Consider the following 19,622-nt stretch of genomic DNA (forward strand, 5'->3'; position numbering starts at 1 on the left):
CGGACTCCTCCTGCCTGCTCGAAATTGAACCAGAGGGCACTCCAATTTGACAGCATCGAGAGACGATGGACAGAGGAGGAGGAGGAGGAGGAGGAGGAGGAATAAGAGCGGTTCACCCGTTCGATGTGTTATTGTCTGCTGCTGCTGCTGTTGCCGAATGCTAATTTAAATAATTTATCGATGAAGTTCGCGGTAGGTTCCTTCCCGGGTGGACGGTCTTTGTGTCGTCTACCTTCCCCCATCCTACCATCTTTTGCGGTGCGCAGGATCCCGGACGAGTGAAGGCATTATCGAACATGGGGTTCGTTATGAATTTTTATTAGTTCTCAACCCTGGAGGATTATCATCGTCGTCGCCGAGCAGAAATCCACTTTGGTAAAATTCCACGCGGGATTTGCGGGCCGGGATCGACTCGAAACAATGGTGTTTGGTAAGCAGGGTAAGGTTAAAGTAGGTAAAATCGATGAAATTGTCGTTGTACTATACCGTATGTTCCGTTGCTCTGGGCAGCTGGCTGCCGAGAAAACTTTTAAAGTAAAATCAAATTTTCACGTTGCAAAACACCCAGCTTTCTGGCAGGGTTAAACGGGACTAACTAGTGCCATAATCAGTCTCATAAACAACGTCATTAAAATCTCGCAGGCAACAACGACTTGCACAACGATTTTGCACTGGAGCACTTCAGAGAGCCTCCATCCAATTGGCAGCCGGAGATCAGCCAATCATAATCGACAAAAGTCGCGCGACGACGTGCCTGACATAAAACCGAAGACCGAGCACAGGGCCCCGGTGTGACCGACCGCAAACCAGACCCCAAAACAGTCAGTCGTCGGTAGCAGAAAACACATACGAAAAAAAATGTATATATAAATAAAAACGGTCGTGACTGAAAATTATTTTAATTGAAATCGAAGAGCATGATTTTTTTTCTGCTTCTATATTTTAATAGTTATAATAACGAACTACTTCATTTCACTGATCTGTGGAAGCGACGGTGCTGCGGCTGTGACGGCGACAACGGCTACTACGACCCCAAGATGACAGTTCGACGTTATTGTTTTTACTATTATTATTGCGCAGTCGAACATTTCACAGTAAGCAAAACCGGGCCCCGATCACGGTTTGTTGTTTTTTTTTCGTTTCGCCAAAAAGCGAAAGTTTTTCTCGGAATCAGATTCTCACCGATCGTGAAGTCGCCGAAGTCCGAAAGAACAGAAATATTAAGCAAGCGGTACTTACTTGCAATATGATCCTCCGATCGGTTTGCTCACGCACGTTCCGCCATGTTTGCAGGGAGACGGTGAACACGACAGAAAACCTGTAAATGTAAATAAACGAGGAAAAAAAACTAATTATTTAGGAGTTTTGATTCGAGAATTGAAACGTCACTCAGCAACGACTATCGTCGTAATGGGCATCGATGCGGACCACCAAAACTGCACCAAAGCGCCCCCACACACACACACATACTAACATTCGCAAACGAAACCCAGCTGGAAGTCGCACAAATGTTTTATTCAATATTCAAATGCACCACATGAGCACCGTTGCGCGCGTCGCTCGTTTTGGCTAATCTTTGCCAATTATATTTTTTTTGTGATCGTCCGAGTCTCTAAGGTAAACAATTCGTACTTTGTAACAAACTGCTCTCGTTTGCTTGATACCGAGCGAAACCGGTTCAGCGAAAAGGTCCCAAACAAGGGACCGATTCGATCCTCGTCGCCAGTCCCCGCGGACAGTTCCAGTTGACATTGCCATGCCAACCCCCCCGGATCCGTTTGTGCTTTTGGTTATCAAGCGAAGGTAATTATAATAAGAAGCCCTGCCCTGTTGATGTGGTTTCTGTCGCATATAGGAGCTGTGGGCTCCCGAGGAACAAAAAACGGCTTTACCTCCATCCAGCGAATGCTAGGCGCACTCCATAGACAACTTCCTTATCAGGAAGCATGGATCAAATGCTGTTTGCTGCTGTTGCCACGATTGGTGCTGGAAAAGAAAAAAAACTCAACTCGCGTTGGAATAGACGAGTCACCCAGAAGACCGGTTGGCACAAATGTACCGTAACACGGGGGTGTCTTGTTATAAAAACAAAAACTAACAAACGAAGCGAAATTTTAAGGGAACACGAAAACATTAATTTCGCAAATTCATTTTCAAGGGTTGCTTAGATTTCAATAATCTTTTCCAGTTGAGACTTTGAGGCCTCGTTTTCGTTCAGAAAGTTGAGAAAAACCAATTTCTTTAGTCGATTGATGAAGACAAAAGACCTCAAACTAACAAAAGACAAGATGAAAACATAACAAAAACGGCAAGTCGCGACATAACAACAAACAGAAATCGCATCAGTAAATGATCTCCAATCGACAGAACTGTGATCAATATCATTCAAACTACTCTCTAGACGCGATGAAACGTATCTCAAAAGGCACACTACGTACATGTACACTATGGTGCCTAAAAAAAATCCTAATCGCTATGCCAAACTTGAGGTCAGATGATAAATTTAAATTTTTCTAAAATCACTATAATAAGAAGCTTTCGATGCCTTCGATGTCTTCAAAGTCGAGATCTGGTTTTGTCTCGAAAAAATAAAAAGCATTCAAAAAGCTTGGAATAGATTACGTCAGAGACGAGATTGACGTAGGACTGCATTCGAAATGTGTATAGATATCAACTGATATATACGGTGCGAGAAGGGCAAGTCCGAGACATCGATTGAAGTCGGAAAATTTGGTAAGAAAGCTATGGTCTGGCAAGCAATTTGTAGCTGCGGTAAGATTTCGAAACTCTTCTTCAATACTGCTTCAATGAACAGCGAAATATACATCAAGGAATGTTTACAAAAACGACTTCTACCCATGATTCGAAGTCACAAGGATCCTGTTCTCGAACGCGATGCAGCCAAATTTCAGCCGCTTGTTTTGTGCGAATTTCACACTGCGAAAAGTGCACAAAACTAATCAAATTATTGTCGATTTGCTCTAAACTGATGATTTTTACTTCTGATTTGCAAAGAACTTTAGATAACATTTAGAGCCTTTAGTACGACTGATTTTCTATAATGTTACCCATCGTTGTCTTTTTCTCCAATGCAAACGACCAACAGCAGGATGACGTAATCGCACTCTTTCTACGTGATTTCGTTTGCAGCTGTTGTGTTATATTTAACGAATGAGAACAGACGAAAGTTAAAACTTATGATAACAAATGCTATCTAATCTTTTTCAACTATTGTTATAAATTTCTGCTTTCGGACTTCTGTAGTTATATCAAATTCAATAATAATTGTGATACAAACTTTCCAAAATCTGTTACGATTTGGTTCCCGCTACAGTTTTTGTTGTTATGATTTTTGTTATTTTAACAGTTTACCAACCAAAAATATTTCTAAATTTGTTACAAAATATTTCTGAATTAAATTACTCCAGTTGTTATAATTCTGTTATTACCATCTGATCCGGATATGGGTGGTCCCAACGGTCACAAAAATAGCAACATACGGAATTTTGATATCGATTTGTTCATTCCGGATTTGCATATTTCAGTGGAAGATACCATCAAAATGCGTTACGGGATTCTTTTCCGACACTCAGAAGAGCCAAATTGTGGAATTCTCTCAATATTTAACACTGATCGGAACATTTTACTCGATCGCGATGCAGCTAATTGCCAGCTTTATTTGCGCTCGTTTGAAGAGAATTTCGCACTGCGAAAAGTGTTTAAAGCTAATCAAATTATTGTAGATTTGCCCTAAGCCGATGATTGTTACTTCTGATTTGCAAAGAAGCAATCTTAATAATTCTTCTGATAACATTTGGAGCCATTAGAACGGCTGACTTTCTATAATGTTCCCCATCGTTATCCACTTTTCGTTTTCTTTTTCTCCACCAAGACGAAAAACCAGCAGCTGGATGACGCAATCGCTATTGTTTGAAGCGAAACTTACACTGTGAATATCCAACAGCAACTATTAAAAAAATGGTTCAGAGTTTGGCCCTTTTCAAAAAGCAGTCTAGATCAATTAAAAAAATGCAGTGGCTTTTTACGACAAGGTCTACTTGTTCAGAGAGATTTATTTAAATCTGAGAGACTGTTGCCAACTACAAATACGGTTTGGTGCGAAATTCGTCTATTGGGATCAATTATTCAGCAGTTTTAATAGAAGCTGCCATTTTGAGATTCCAATCGATTCTCAATTCAAAAACCCCAAACCCTTCCCTTTGGCAGAAAAAACCATTTTCGGAATAACATCACTCTAACGTACGTTTTGTACAATCGGTGCAAGGTGGTAAACTAGCATGCCAATACCCAATCGTCAATATAGTTTCATTTCTATCGTTCGCACGGTAAAGACATTTGAGATTTAGATTTTCTCCTTATCTCTTGGGTACAAAACTGCTTAAAGGAAACACTTTGAGCAACCATATCTCAGAAACAACTCGATATTTTTACATAAAATTTGACACTGTAGCAGTAACTTATAAAGAATAATAACTACATCAAAAGTGAAGATTAGGTAACTCATAACTCATAGACATATCTCTTTACGAAACCAAAACATCAATTGATGCATTATCAAATTCGAAATTATTGAAACTTAGTCGATTACATGTCTGCTCAGGATGACACCATTTTGAAATTTTGAATCTTTAGTTAGAATGACATGGAAATGATTCTACGTTACACCATGAATAGGTAGAGCGATTTTATTTCAAATTATTTAACAAAACAGTTGCAAAATTGTGCGCGAAACTTGATGTGATTGAGTTGAGATTTACCACAAAAAGTAAGCTCTTGATGGGCTACTATTTTTTCAACATTTTCCAAGAAAGTTTTTTTTTGTGAAATTATGTTATGACACTAAGTTTAAATGAATTTGTAATATTTGTCTGGATATCGACGGCTTTTTCAGGCATAAATCAATGAACGATTTTTTCTTAAATTTGTCGACGTTTCCACTTTTTTTTGACATTTTTCAAGAAAATCTTAGTCCCATCATCAAAAGTACGAGGGGCAACTTCCCGCACAAAATCACATTCTGCCTAGGTTTATTTGTTTGAGCCGGAGTTCATTCAATCTGAAGTCACTTTATGTTTCCGTTAACTAGCACATTGTGCTGACAGGTGGCAAACTGATTTTCATAGGCACACAATGTAGTGTGGGTAAAGAGAAGTTGCATATATTGTAGAGTCGCGTAGGAAGGAATGTGTTGATTATATTTTCATCTGTCAGAACTTCGGGTAAATTTCAGAAAAGCTAGAAAATTTAATTTGATCTTGAAAAACCTAGCATTTGCAGATAAAACCCTATAGGTGTCGAAACCTAAGAGTAATAATAGTGATGAATTATTACTTGGATTTGTTTTCATAACCAACTTTAGCACAGACTATATCATTTTAGGGTTGTCGCTTTTCCAATCGCTTTCGGGTTCAGGAAAATTGTGCAAAATTTCGATAGTAATCCGTTATACTTATGAAGCTATTAACGTTTGTGTGCCATTTGAGCTCTAGCCTAACTTTTGAGAAGGGACTAAGAAAAAATTACTTGAAAATGTTGATTTTATCATTTTCAAAATTACACTTAAAATTCAAATATCTCGAAAAAAATATTTTTGATTTTTTCAATTTTTTTGTACGTTGTAGCTGAAGCTCAAAACAAAATACTGTCCAATTTTTAGAATGGAGATATCATATTTGGAAAAAATACATATTTTCAAAATAATGTAAATTTTTGAAAATCATAAAAGATTTTTTTTTTTGAAGAAAGAACGCTAAATTTCCAATAAAAAAATGTATTCAAAATTTTGCTTTATGCTTCCGTTCTCGAGATACAATTTTGCTGGCAAGCCACACAAATTCGGAAACTGGCTTTCGTTCGGCCATAAATAACGTTTATGCAAAATTTTAGCCAAATCAAAAAATACAAAAAAAAATTTTCAAAAAAGTCAGTCATTTGCGGTGGAATTGTTTAGCTTCGACTGGTGACTGGCAACGTATTGGAGATCAGTGAAAAAATAACTTGTTTTCAAGGAAACTAGTTCAAACTTAGTCACCAGCGACAGTTTCTACCAATTTGTCTTCACCTCAAAATAAGCTTCACGTTCAGCAATCGCTTCTTAATTTGAGATGACTTTTTTTTATTGGCGAGCATTTTTTTCTGATATTAGTGAATAGCAAGTAGTCACTTGGGGCCAATTCTGGACTATAGGTTGGATAAGGAAGCAATTCAAAGTGTAATAATTTGCCATCGACTTGGGTCTTGGTGAAACAGAATAAGGTCGTTTATCTTTGATTTTTACCTTTAAATGATATGATAACACTATGTAGTTGGATATCATGTGCATCTCAAAATACTGACGCCATTTCCTTCCCATCTCACTACCGGCTTTTGAACACTACCCGTCTACAGTCCACTCAGATGGTGATCGTTTTGATTTCGGAGTGAAGTGATGGATCCTTGTTTCATCCATTGTCACATATCGATGCACAAAAATTGATATATTACTTGTGAACATTGTCAAACTATGTTCTGAATCATCAACATGTTGTTGTTTTTTTTTATCGACTGTGAGTGAATAGCTCCTAATAATCTAATAAATTTACAAGTTACTGTGATCGCCATCATGATTGCAGCGATCCATCGGCTGATAGTTCTCGGTTTGAAGCCGACAACCGCACCAGTCCAGTGAAAAAACAATTACATCGAATAAAGATGTCGTTAACAGTTCATAAAGTGGCTCTCCTAACCCGGGAGAGCCCTAATTCGAAAGTGATAAATCTGCATTCTAAAGTGAGGAAAATCTCGTCAACATTACGAACGACTTCCTGATTCAATTAAAGCGCATCCACCGCCCGAACCATCGAGGAGCAAACGCTTCAGCGTCATCCTCCTCCTCCTCCTGCTCCTACTACTACTACTACTACTCCCCGTCGTTGTCGGCGTGTCGTCACCGTCGTTGTCGTTCAACTGTGAAAGCAAAAAGATGTCAATAAATGCATTAACATGGTGTTCCATGAGCGGTTAATGTTAAGGTTCGTCACAGAGGAAGAAGGAGGAGAAGGTGGCAGCCGCACTAGATCAACGTAACAATTGAATGGGCTTTGAGAATGAAGCTTAGCATTTAGGACAGAACTAGCGGCAAACAAATGAAGTCGCTGGAAGGTTTTGCAGCAGGCAGCTCCCAGCAGTGTGAAAAGCCGAGCTTCCACACAAAACTCGTCCTCCGCACGCTGACATGAAATTAAAATCTCATTTGCATTTTATTAAAAAGTCGTGTACTCTCATCTCCGTCGTCGTCGTCGTTTCCATGTTGTTTCCACCCTCGCCGTCTCTGGAAGCAACCGACCGTTGCTTCTACTAAACTGGATTATTTTCCTTCAAAGAAAAGTCGATAGTTGGTGGTGGGGAGGAGTTTGGGTAGAGTTCAGGTTGAATCAGGTAAAAGTCAAAGCTCGCGTTTTTTTTTCATCATTATGTTGCGCGCGCCGCAAATCGGTAACCTGAGCCAGCCAGCAGTGTATTAATTAAATATAAATAAAATGTAATTTAATTTACTTTCTCAGCTGACCCCCATAGCAGTCAGCTGCACTCGATGCATTGAGGGGAGCATCATGAGAACTGGAGTGCTTCGCTTCTTAAGTGATGAGAGCAGCGCTCCTACGACGGTTGGAAGCACGAAGCACCAACCAAACAAGCGCACATTGAACCGAGATTTCGTGCAATTATGGTAATTAATTGAGTGAGCCTGAACAACAGCAACAAAAAATGACCGAACGAGTCATGAAACCCTCCCCCGCGCACGGCTGCTGATCGGATCCACGCGATTTAGCGTGAGCCAAGTAACCTGAAAGGTTACTCGCTCGGCCTGTGTGCGTTATGAGTAATCCATCACTTAACCTGCCCTGTGCCGATGGAAGCGTTGCCATCTCGCAATGATGTCCTCTCGTCCCGTGTAAACCACCTTAGTGTCGAGGATTACACACAATCAACGGATCGGCAGCTTCTTTTCGCGTGCGACGTTCGTTCGTTCGTTCGTTCGTTTGTTCGTTCGTTAGCTCCGCGGTAGAACGACACTCTCTCGGCGGGGCGTCCACCGTGTCCAGCTCGTTTCCCGAATGCACACATTCCGATATGTTTTGATTGAAGTCAGCCATAAATATTCGAATTGTATTCATGCATGCGTCGCGACTTCTTTATTGCCGACCGTTGGATGGTTGACGGAACAGAATTGAAAAGGCGACTCTGTCCGCGCAACGGAGTGTTGTCCTCCTTCACCGTGTCGAGCCCCGCAGGTCACACCCCCACAACGCAAACCCGGCGGCAATGTCTGGAAGAATATTGTTATTAATTTACGAGACGCACGGCTTTGGCCTCTTCTTATGAACAAAACACACACACACACGGCATATGCAGAACACGCCAATCGTTTGGCAGTCGTGGCCTGCAGCTTAGCATTTAAGATTGGCGAGCGTTATTTTTTTTCTTCTTCATTTTTTGCTGTTTGCCAAATGAGATGACGCAAGCAGATTCGTTTTTTTTGAGGTACTCTGAAGCGACGGTCGAAGCTTTCCGCGAGAGTAAAATGGGTCAACCGAAGTCTAGTCAGTGGATCCAAATGCTGCATTTTTTAGGATTTGATTTCTAGTCTCTCGTAATCCGGAGATTTCAATCAGATAGAGCCAAACTTTGCAAACTAAAGTGTGTGTTTTGCCGGTATCAGGATGTTTATCAAAATAAAAAAAATATGTCAGGCATGCAATCTGTAGCTACCTCCGTGAAACAAATTCGCTTTAAAAACCGCAAAACTAAGGAATAAAAATTTGGAACTTTGGAAAATTTTCAAAACTAATTTCGAGTAAACTTAAATTTTTTTTCGGCTTAACACAAGATCGTGTATTTCGTACATTTCTAAGGCGAAAACAGAAAATCACAGAACTTTGAAAATTCGCATAACTTGAAAATTCACATGAAAAATCGAATGAAATCTATTTGAAAATGAAGCGTAGCTTCAAATGAAAGGTCTCTTGGTCCCATATTCTGCTATTGAATTTCGTTCGGATCGAACATCCGGTTCGGGAGTAACGGGATAAAATGTGTGCAAAAATATGAATATAAAGTTTACACGATTTTCTCAGAGATCTCCCACGCGATTTTCTTCAACTTAGATTCAAATTCAAGACCTTATAGTCCCATAGCCTGCTATTGAATTTCAACTGAATCCGACTTCCGGTTCCGGTGTTACGAGGTAAAATGTGGAAATAAAATTAAAAAAGTGCACTCGATTTTCTCAGAAACCGTTCTTCCGATTTTCACAAGCTTGGGTTCAAATGAAAAGTTTCACATGACACGAAAAAAATTAAACCAAATACATTCGAACAGCCGAAACATTTTCCAATTAGGCAGGTTATTCAGGGGTTAGCCAAATTTTGTGCTAGGGCATATAACCGATTTTGATATGTTTACGTTTCGTCTTTGACTTGTCAGTGCATAGCAGTTCAAATTGAGCTGCTTAATGCAAAACTCGGCAATTCAATTTGAATCGTTAAGCAGACGAAAAGTTTATGCTATTTGCAGAACACTTTTCTCTTTGCATCGAAAAGAAATGTCTAAAGACTGTCCCAGAAAGTATGGACGCAACCAAAACCCGCTGCCATTTCGCAAAGGTTCATAATCTGCCAATTTTTATGGTTGCGTCCTGTTGTTTACACTCCTCTCTAACCACTCGTGCAGTTGTTTATTCGTTTTCATCAGTTTGTTACGAAATGCGTGGACTTTCAGCAGAACAACGTCGAAAAATTTTGTACAAATGGTGCACAGAACGCGGACTGTCACTGAGAAAGATAGCAAAAATGGAAGGAGTGAGTGAAAAAGCCGTGCAAAATGCAATCAGGAAGTTCGGTGAGGATAACACCTTTGAGGATAAACCGAAAACGGGTCGAAAAAAAGGTCCTGCTAACCCTCAGTTGGATAAGAGTATACTGAAGGCGTTCGAGCAAAAGAAGGAGGCTTCAGTTCGGGATAAGGCCAAAAAAGTGGGCACTTCGAAGTCAAATGTTCTTCGTGCTAAAGAACGTTTGAACCTAAAAAAAACAAAACAACCAAAAAGTAGTCCGAAACAAGAAGCATCGATCAGGTCGAGGGTTCGAAAATACGATACGATTCTAGCTGGAAATTCGAACTGCATAATCATGGATGACGAAACCTACGTGAAATTCGATCACAAATCCTTGCCGGGACCACAATATTATACGGTGCGAGAAGGGCAAGTGTTAAACCAGTCCGAGACATCGATTGAAGTCGAAAAATTTGGTAAGAAAGCTATGGTCTGGCAAGCATTTTGTAGCTGCGGTAAGATTTCGAAACCCTTCATCACCACGGCTTCAATGAACAGCGAAATATACTTCAAGGAATGTTTACAAAAACGACTGCTACTCATGATTCGAAGCCACAAGGATCCTGTTGTCTTCTAGCTAGATCTTGCTTCTTGCCACTACTCGAAATCAACGGTAGAATGGTATAGTACCAAAAATGTCACTTTCGTCACAAAAGACATGAATCCACCAAATTGTCCACAACTTCGACCAATTGAGGAATTTTGGGCATTAACGAAGGCACACCTTAGGAAAGTCGAAACTATTAAACAGTTCGAAAAAGATTGGAAAAAAGTGTCAAAATTAATGAGGAACGTTCGCAAGAAGGTGCGGCAGCTAGTCTACAATGGCTAAGTAGCAAATGTTGAGAATAATATTCTGTTGTTGTAGTCTAATATTATCAGTATATCAAATAAAATTTGAATGTGAATTGTTTACAGCGAAATCAAAGTGCGTCCATACTTTCTGGGACAGTCTTTATACTGGCGTGCCAAAAAAAAAACGTGCTCGACTCATTCTAACCGATGTCGGAAGCATGATCCAACAATATTTGTTAGTCGAAAAACCACCCCTGGATTAATTGGTTAATTTGGTTGATCTGGGCAGCCGGCTACCGAGATAAAATATTAATTTATCAAACAATTTTTCCGACTACTTATTCCATATACCGATCTATGCTATCTCTGTAATTAACATTGTAATATAAACGGATCTTCAAAATAGTTGTATTCTATTATTCAATTTATAGTCTTGAAAGACAAGCAATGACAACCCAGTGGATCTATTCTTGGTTGTTTTTGTTTTCCGCCGTATTCCGCACGGCATCTAGGCTGGTCCTGTCCGGAGAAACATAATAGGTACTATCAATCTTTTAGTGCATCACAGCCCGAACTTTTAGGTGTTTTAGGTGTTTTCTTCAGTTTTTGCAATAACTGAGTAAAAAGATGTTTGGATATGGGATACCGGTCGTGAGGCGGCTGGGATTTAGACCATGTTCGATGTACGCTTTACCATACCCCAGTATCACAAGGCTTAGGGTGACGAAATGGTATCGCGTATGCACGGAATGCATAAGCGAACGCAGGTTCAAGTCCCGTATCTGAGCGTATCTTTTTCCAAAAAAAAAAATCATCTTTTCTGTGAGTTTCTTCTTTTGGCTTCTCCAATATATTGCAAATTTACGCCAAATCAACTAAAATGAATAAATCGGCGTTTTCTTTCCTGTGAAAAGCTTCTGTTTTTAAGAGGATACAAATATAAACCACTAAGCTGACGAGAAGCTAATGTAAACCACTGTAGAGTGTGTTTAGGGATTGTAGTACCTCGTGCACTAAGGACAAACTGAAACACCCTAAATAGCTACTACCTGCTGACGACCAGAAAATCGTAACAGGGTTTTTCATTCGGCACATCAGTAAAAACGTTGGTAAGTGTTTTGCAAATAGCATTGAATCTACATCTACTAAGCGGTTTATTGCAGTTTACGGTTCACATCTGTGTCATTCGAAGCATTGTTGACACCAGAAAATGAAGGGGTTTTATGCCTGTTAGAAAAAGAGAATCCAACAAAGATTCATTAGCAAAAGCTCGAAAAGTGATAATCTTCGAATCGCTTCCCATCCAATCCAGCAGGCAGCAGGAGCAGACACCACAGTTCACAGAGTGGAAATCTTGCGAAACGTGCGTGTAGTCAACCGTGAATTTTTCTGAGCCCCCCCTCCCACTGCTCTCTCAGTAGCAGTGGGTAAATGGACTGCCTTGACAGTTCATCAACACTTTCGCCTGCTCCAAATACGAGATACGAGGGCTGCTGTTAGCGGATTAGTCGTTGGAGGGCATATGGGACTTACTTAGACCCAAGGGGGGGGAATGTTAATTCCATCCAGATTGATGCCATAGAGAGAAATAAATAAAAAAACATTGGCTGGCGGGCCGTGCAGCAGTAGCAGTGTAACATCAACAGCAAAAACAAAAACAACAACAGCAGCAGCAGCAACATAACAAGCGGCGAGACATTTTCCCACGAGTTTGTTTTCTTTCCCGCTCACTCGTGCCGTCTCGCGACCCGGCCCCATGGTTTCGTGGGCTTGAGGAAGCAGAAGCTGCTGCTGCTGCTGTTTTTTACATTTCGATTTTTTTTTTCTTTCTCTGCTTCGGTTTTGTTTCTGCTCATTTTTCCTTACTTTTCATCTTCATTTCGCTTGCTCGGAGGGGCTCCAACCTCCACCAAATCGTTCATTAGTTTGCTGTATAGGGGAATCGGTGCGTGCGTGGATGAGGGCCTGCCGACCGACCGACGGACCACCCGCCCTCCCGCCGCTGTGACGACGCAGTCTCTGTAAGTTTTAATAACAACAACAACAACAACCACTGACTACACTCCACGCCGTTTAATATGGCAGCAGTGCGAGTGTATTTATTGGTTCGTTGCTTCTGTGATGCGACATGATATGGTACATTACGGACAAAAACGCAGGTTGTGAATGAAGACAAGAAAAACCGATGGGAACTTACTGCTCTGGAGGGTTTGCTTGTTTTTTGTTTTTTTCATTTCACAGTTCCAAACATTATCAGGAAACCACTGACGGAACGATATGACAAATATCTCACGAGCGAACGCACATGTGCAACTAATTTAGTTGAATGAAAAATGATATCGTTGTAGTGTTTCCAAATATAAACAATGACATCTGCGAGTCGACTTGTTACATCTTTTGATCATTTTGTTTACTTTAAAAAATTTTTTGTTCCGCAGTTTGTTAGAATCATTCTCCGTTCAAATAAAACATCTTGAAGTTTGAAACTATCGGCCGTCAAATAATTACGATCTACAATTACAATTCGTTAATTCTCGTCCACCGAGTGTAACTTCCTTCCTTCGTTCCTGTCAGTTCGGTGCGCGCGCTTTCTGATCGTCGCCTTAAATCGGGCAACAAGTGTGTGAACTCTATGGCAGCTGTTGTAACAGCTTAACCACAGCAGCAGCAGCATAAATATGACGCAACTGAGCTGCAAGTAAATCAGCACCCGTTCGTCCCGAGTCCGGTGGGAACAAACGCGAACGTGTCGGCACAAGTTTCAGAACCGCACTGATAAGAAAGCGTGAACTGTCCCACCGCGGAGTTGTTATCACGAAAGCAAGAAAAAAAACCGGGCACCCACGCGACCCGAGAAGCAGGATTTGGGGCAGCACTGCTTAAGCAGCACACCGTTGACGACTGCGGAGACTTGCTGCGGACCCGACATGCAAAGAAAAAACAACAACAAAATCCGACTGCGAAAGGCTTCCTCGTTGTTCCGTTGATTGCGGTGTGTCTCCTCACTCACTTTCGTGGGAATCAGTGCTGACCACAAACAACATCCGCCACTAGAATAAGTTGTGCTTCGGAAGATCCATTTTTATCAGGTTTCCGAGTGATTTGATTGTCGGCTGGCAGGCTGACTGGCTGGCCGGCCGCAGATGGGGTAAATTGACAGCGTTCGAGATAGTGGGATTGTGGAATTCTGATATTTCTTAAACAGAGTTGTTTTTCTTGAGTCTAAAAGTTAGTAACATTACTCATTATATCTAACTATCAGTGTCATGTATTTTGAAGATAAATCGTGTCAAAACGAAGTTCGTAATTTTCCATCACCGCAACGCTTGGTCACATGTTGCAGCTCCGATTTGAAACTAACACGTGGTTCAATATGACTGATACTTAGATTGCGTTACAAACACAATTTCTGAATTATTATTTATGAGCATCAACGTTAAAAAAACAAACTGTCAAAATTTCCCGACATTCTGGTTCACGATTTACAGTGATTTGAGTGACGCCAGTCTTGATATTCTGTGTTAATTTATCGTTCCTTTTTAAGAAAGAAATCTATTTCTAATCCACCTAGTGATGTGATTATTCCTTTCTCTTGTTTTAATAAAGTCTTTTTGATTGTTTGATTTTACATTCGGATAGATCACAAAAGCATGCTTCAGCGCTTAGGTCACATATTCGGAAACATACCTTAAACCAAATCAGCAAATCAGCAATAATACATTTGAATGTGATCATCGATCACTTTCTGAAATAACTGGTTTATCCAGATCCGAAGAAACTGAGCGGTAAGGAGTTTTGTCGCTTACGTCACTTATACCATTACACGGATCAAGGTAATTTCGGCGAATGACATTTCGCCGAATGTCATTTGACCGGAAGCCATTTCGCCGATACCTGCAATTGTCTTGATATTATAATTGAAATTGATTTTAAATAAACACAAATGAATGATAATACGTTAAAGCACGTTTTTTAACCTACAATTGTACTTCTTGAATAAAGTTAGACTTTTGTACTCTGGAATGAAGATTGATTCATGAACCTTAGGACGGAGTTCACAAGGCAACTTGTTGACTATTAGTCACTAAGCATCAAAGCAATTGCATAGGTGTATCTACCAAGCAAATGTATGAGCAAACGACCTTCGGCGAAATGACCTATTCGGTGAAACGACTTTCGGCGAAATGACCCGCTCCCCCATCACACATCTGGAACATCTGGAAAATGATAAATGGGAAATTTTATCTCACCCGCATCTTATTCGCTCATTGGCACCATCCGATTACCACTTCTTCTACTGCAAAACTTTTCTCTTCAGTAGAGGGAGATCAACATTTGGCTTGATTCCTTATTGAAATCAAAGGACGAGAAATTGTGATCTGAGTCGTGTTCCTGAACTTCGGTCTGGAGTTCCAGAACTTCAGGTTCAGAATTCTGCAACTGTATTCTACATCTGTACATTCCGGACAGAAATTTCGGAACTGTACTCTGTTCTAAACCTTGATTCAGTTTCAAACCAAGATTCTGATCTCAGAGTCCAAGGTACAGGTCTAGAATCAAGATCTTGATCTCAGATCTAGAATTCGGTTTCAAAATCCCGACTTAGAATCAAGTTCTAAAATTCGGTTTCAGTTCCAAAATTCTGGCACACGATTCAGGACGACGAACTGAATTTTAGATCTAGCTTCTGGAAATGAAAAAATCAGGTCTTGAATTCTGAAACTGAATATCAGAACTGAACTCTAGAATTGAACGTTAATTTCGAGTTATTTGAGGTTATCAAACTACTGAAAATTCTATCACAAATTGCTAATCATATCTCCGATGATGCGGTGCAAAAAAATGATATGTTAAAAAAACAAGAGATAATCACGATCAAAAATTTATCACTCTTCCAGAAGGTAAATTTTGAAAAAGTGCCACCCGTAATAAAGTGAACCGTTTTCACGTCAAAAAAACGTTCGATGAAGTTCCATTGTCTTGTCCTTTGTAGATATGAGTAAAATTATTTTTATTTGATCAAAAAAGTTCGACGAATCGTCTTTAAATTACATGGGCCACTTGGCGAAATGACCGATTCACCATTATAGGATTACATATTGGTTTGGTTAAACACTGAAGTTTGTTTTTTGTATTTATTTTTGGCGAATGTTTTTGTCGTATGGTTTAACCTGCTAACAGTAGAAAAGTCTTTTGGTGCCATATAAAATAGACGAAAAATGACAAAGAATAAATGGCCACTGTTTGTCCCGCTCGTAAACTGTTATAACAAAATCCATGTTCAGTCGACTACGCAAGCGAAGGACGATAGCTTCAAATTCATGTGTTCTTTCTTTCGTGTTCCTACTCATTCGTTTTTGACATTCGAACGAAGAACGTTAATTCTGCTGTATCGATATTGAACTGAAGATTCTAGAATCGATAATGACAAAAGAATTGTTTCAAGATGATGTTTCGCGATTTGATCATATTTGACGTTTTAAAGGGTAGTTAGTTTAGTATGTAATAACAGATTTGACTAAGTTTGATTTTATCGTAGAGAAAAAAAACGAATAATGTTAGCATTGATTATTAGATGAAAATGTTTTCTTTCTGCTGTTTTGATTCGAATGCATAAACAATTCAGACAATAAAAAAATAGATGACGAGACTGTTGAGTTGGGACGGTTCATTGAAAATACTGCACGTTTCTTGACTCTGAACCTGATGTCTTAGAAGAAAACGAAAAGTGGTTTACTGTTTGCCCAGAGTCAAAATTTTAAGTTAATTGCTAATCCAGATTTGATAAATTTTTACTCAAATTTGGGTAAAAACTAATACCACAACACGATTGTTGCCATAGTTATGAAAGCTTTTGATTAACGCAAAATCAATTAATTCATCTTTTTTTTCTTGAAAGGTTTTGCGAACCATCTTAGCTAATTTTCAGATGTTCGTTTACAATGGCAAAAAAAAGAACCCGGCAACAATGAGTATCTTCGGAACATGCTGCACTCATCCAAGTTACGGAGAACAAATGCTGGGAAAATCAGCTGCAGCAGGCATTATGAGAAACACAAACATTTCGTCACGTGGTGGCCTGAGCGGCGGCTCACCCACGCCCTGGCTCACTCTCGGCCTGTGCCCACTGAAAGCCACACCGAAATGAACTGCACTTAATTCGGTCCGTGTCGCAAACTAGGTGTACAGATTATCCATCGAATCAGTGAATCAAAGCAAAAATGTGTTAAAACCCAGAAAAAGCAAAAAAAAAAAACAAAAACGGGTAGCACCGGCGCATAATTGATGTGAATTTGATTTGCCTAATTATTACAGCATTTCGGAGTTAATTAAACTGAACCGGTCGGGATCGGCGTACAACAAACAATGGCAAGTGCTTTGAATGAATTTGTTTTTGGGACCGACGGTGGCGGTGGTGGTGCTGAGGAGGAGGTTAGGTTTGCGCCACAGATTGACGGGGTAAAAGGGCAACTGAACTGTAGAAAAAATCGGAACGCGAAATTGCTCGGTTTCAAATTAGCGTACTTTCTTTCGGCTTGGGCTAGAAAGTAGGATGTGAGCCGGAATGATATAGCTCAATATAAGAACAAACAGCAATAATCGGTTGAGTTGAACTCATGGGTGAGTAATGTGCACCGCCTCAGGTTCCTCTGCACCCGCTGCAGTAGCAGTAGCAGCAGAATCTGAACCAATTCAAGTGATAGCCAGCAATTGTCACCGACAGACCGATCGACCGACCTCTCGTGGAGACATAGAAGAAACGGACGGGATGAAAGAGACGGAGTGGAGGAAAAATACAGTTATTTAGTGGGATCGTAGCGTGCTTGACATTTTAGTCGACGCGTTCAGAGCCGTCGGTTGGGTTAAGGGCGGCGGCGGCGGCAGAAACGACAGTGGCGTGGTCGAACACTGGCGGCTTTTTCGTTTTGATGCTTTGTGTATCGATAACGAATGGCACTCGTCTTCGGCGGGTTCGTTCGGGCGGGAGAACACTGCAACGACACAACAACCATAGGAAGAGAGAGAGAGAGAGAGAGAGAGAGAGAGAGAGAAAGCGCGCAAGTGGGGAGAGGACCGAGACTTTCAAGAGCCACCAGGGGTTTTCATTACTAATCCGAACCAACCAACCAACAAACCGACCGGGGCGCAGCCAGAGGAGAATATAACTCAATTGGAAAATTACTATAAACAATCTGAAGCTATTAATGCGCGATGTTCGTCGTCGATTGTGGCCTCACTCTCTCTCTTTCTCTCTCTGCATCTGTCTTTCTCCTCCGGTCGGAAAGTACAGTAAGTATGTGAGAAATGTCAAATGCGACGGCGCGCGTTGATACACGACGCATGCTAGGCGTTTTAAGAGATTCATTAAAATCGATGGAATAATTGACGATTGAACCGCTGATTGAGATATTCATGCAAGCATCAACAGCAGTAGGCAGAAGCGGAACGGGTTCTGTCGGCGTTCGGAACAGAACAGCTTGAATCTTTCCCCCCGTTTGAGAGAGCTTCCGATTGGTCAATTACCCATGATGATGAACACAAACACACACACACTGATCGGTATCGAAATTGCCCTCAGGCATCATTACTGGCGAGATCCGGAAGTGTGAAGAAACCGAACCTTCAACCTCGTGAACTAGGAGCAGTGTTGCCTGCCCATATGAAAGCTGCTGAAATCCCTGAACATGTTTATAATTACCTATTTGATAGGTTTCTTTCAAAATATTCAGATTATCGAATGTATTTTTCTCTTGATGTTGTGTGAAAAGTAATGTTCCGTCCATCTAGAAATAAAATGATGCCGCCAGTCCAATCCAATCTATTTGAATTTAGATATATTGAAATATTTTTTAATGCGGTTTTTAACGGACAAAAAAAATTCTCGAGGTACAACCAGATGTTTCATGAATTTTAAAGGTAATATTTTTTGTTCCTTAGTTTTGCGATTTAATATTGTAATTTTTCAAAGTCATATGGGTTTTAAAGCGTATTCCTAATGTTGAGCGGTATATGTGAATTTTCAAAGTTTTATTGGAGAACTTCAAGTGTTTCGGTATTAGCATAAAAAACCTTTTTTAATCCACCTAGTGGTGTAATGATGTCTTTCCCATATTACTTATATTTTCAATAACATCACTAAAAGATTCTGTCAAGAATTTTTTTTCCAACTTGAATAAAATCAAAAACTTTCTTTGGGTATAAATAACCATAACCTTTTCAAATTGTAAACAGTTATGCCAAGTTAATATAGTTTTAAATGTGGCAACCCTACACGCTATACAAAATTGAACAAAGCACGCTGTGTGCTAGGCGGTGGTGTTTTCTTCTTGCGTTCCAGCAAGTACCAATGCGTACCGGTTTTGCATCATTTTGTATGACAGTTTGAATGTTTTGACACTTATCGCTCTATAATTTCGGAATCGAAAGTCGGATCTGGATGTAATTGCACAGTATCTTTTAAGACACTACGAGCTTTAATTTGAATCATGATTTGTGTAAATCGGTTTAACCGTTGCTGAGAAATCGAAGTGGATATATAAATCTACTTTGGGTCTACTAAGCCGCCGGTTTCCGCTTTCGAAAGCACCGGTAATAGTGAAAAAAAGTTCCAAGAACGGAGCTTTTTTTCACTATTACCGGTGCTTTCGAAAGCGGAAACCGGCGGCTTAGTAGACCCAAAGTAGATTTATATATCCACTAACTAACAAGATCTGCCAACTAGATAAATTTACCAGTAAGTTTTATAAAAATTTGCACTTCGTTTCACCCTCGCAAATTTTTCATTTATCGCGCTGTAATACCGAAACCGGATTTGGATCAACTTTTCGAAGACTTTTTTAAGAATTTTAAAACCTTTCATTTGCATTTTAGTTGGTAAAAATGGGTTAAGAAATTTCCGAAAAAGCTGAGTGCGTTATTTTCTATAGATTTGCAT

The 19,622-nt window shown here is 40.0% G+C and overlaps 1 protein-coding gene across 1 annotated transcript in view; it reads right to left on the minus strand.

The window, feature by feature from the left end:
• LOC131426216 (neurogenic locus Notch protein) overlaps positions 1-19,622 on the minus strand; it is a 243,459-nt gene that overhangs the window by 172,290 nt on the left and 51,547 nt on the right. Inside the window, exon 2 of the mRNA XM_058588791.1 lies at positions 1,240-1,318. Within this exon, the coding sequence (XP_058444774.1) occupies positions 1,240-1,318 (79 nt within the window). The remainder of the gene's footprint in view (positions 1-1,239; positions 1,319-19,622) is intronic.

Source organism: Malaya genurostris, chromosome 1 (genome assembly GCF_030247185.1).
Source record: "Malaya genurostris strain Urasoe2022 chromosome 1, Malgen_1.1, whole genome shotgun sequence".
Lineage (NCBI taxonomy): Eukaryota > Metazoa > Arthropoda > Insecta > Diptera > Culicidae > Malaya > Malaya genurostris.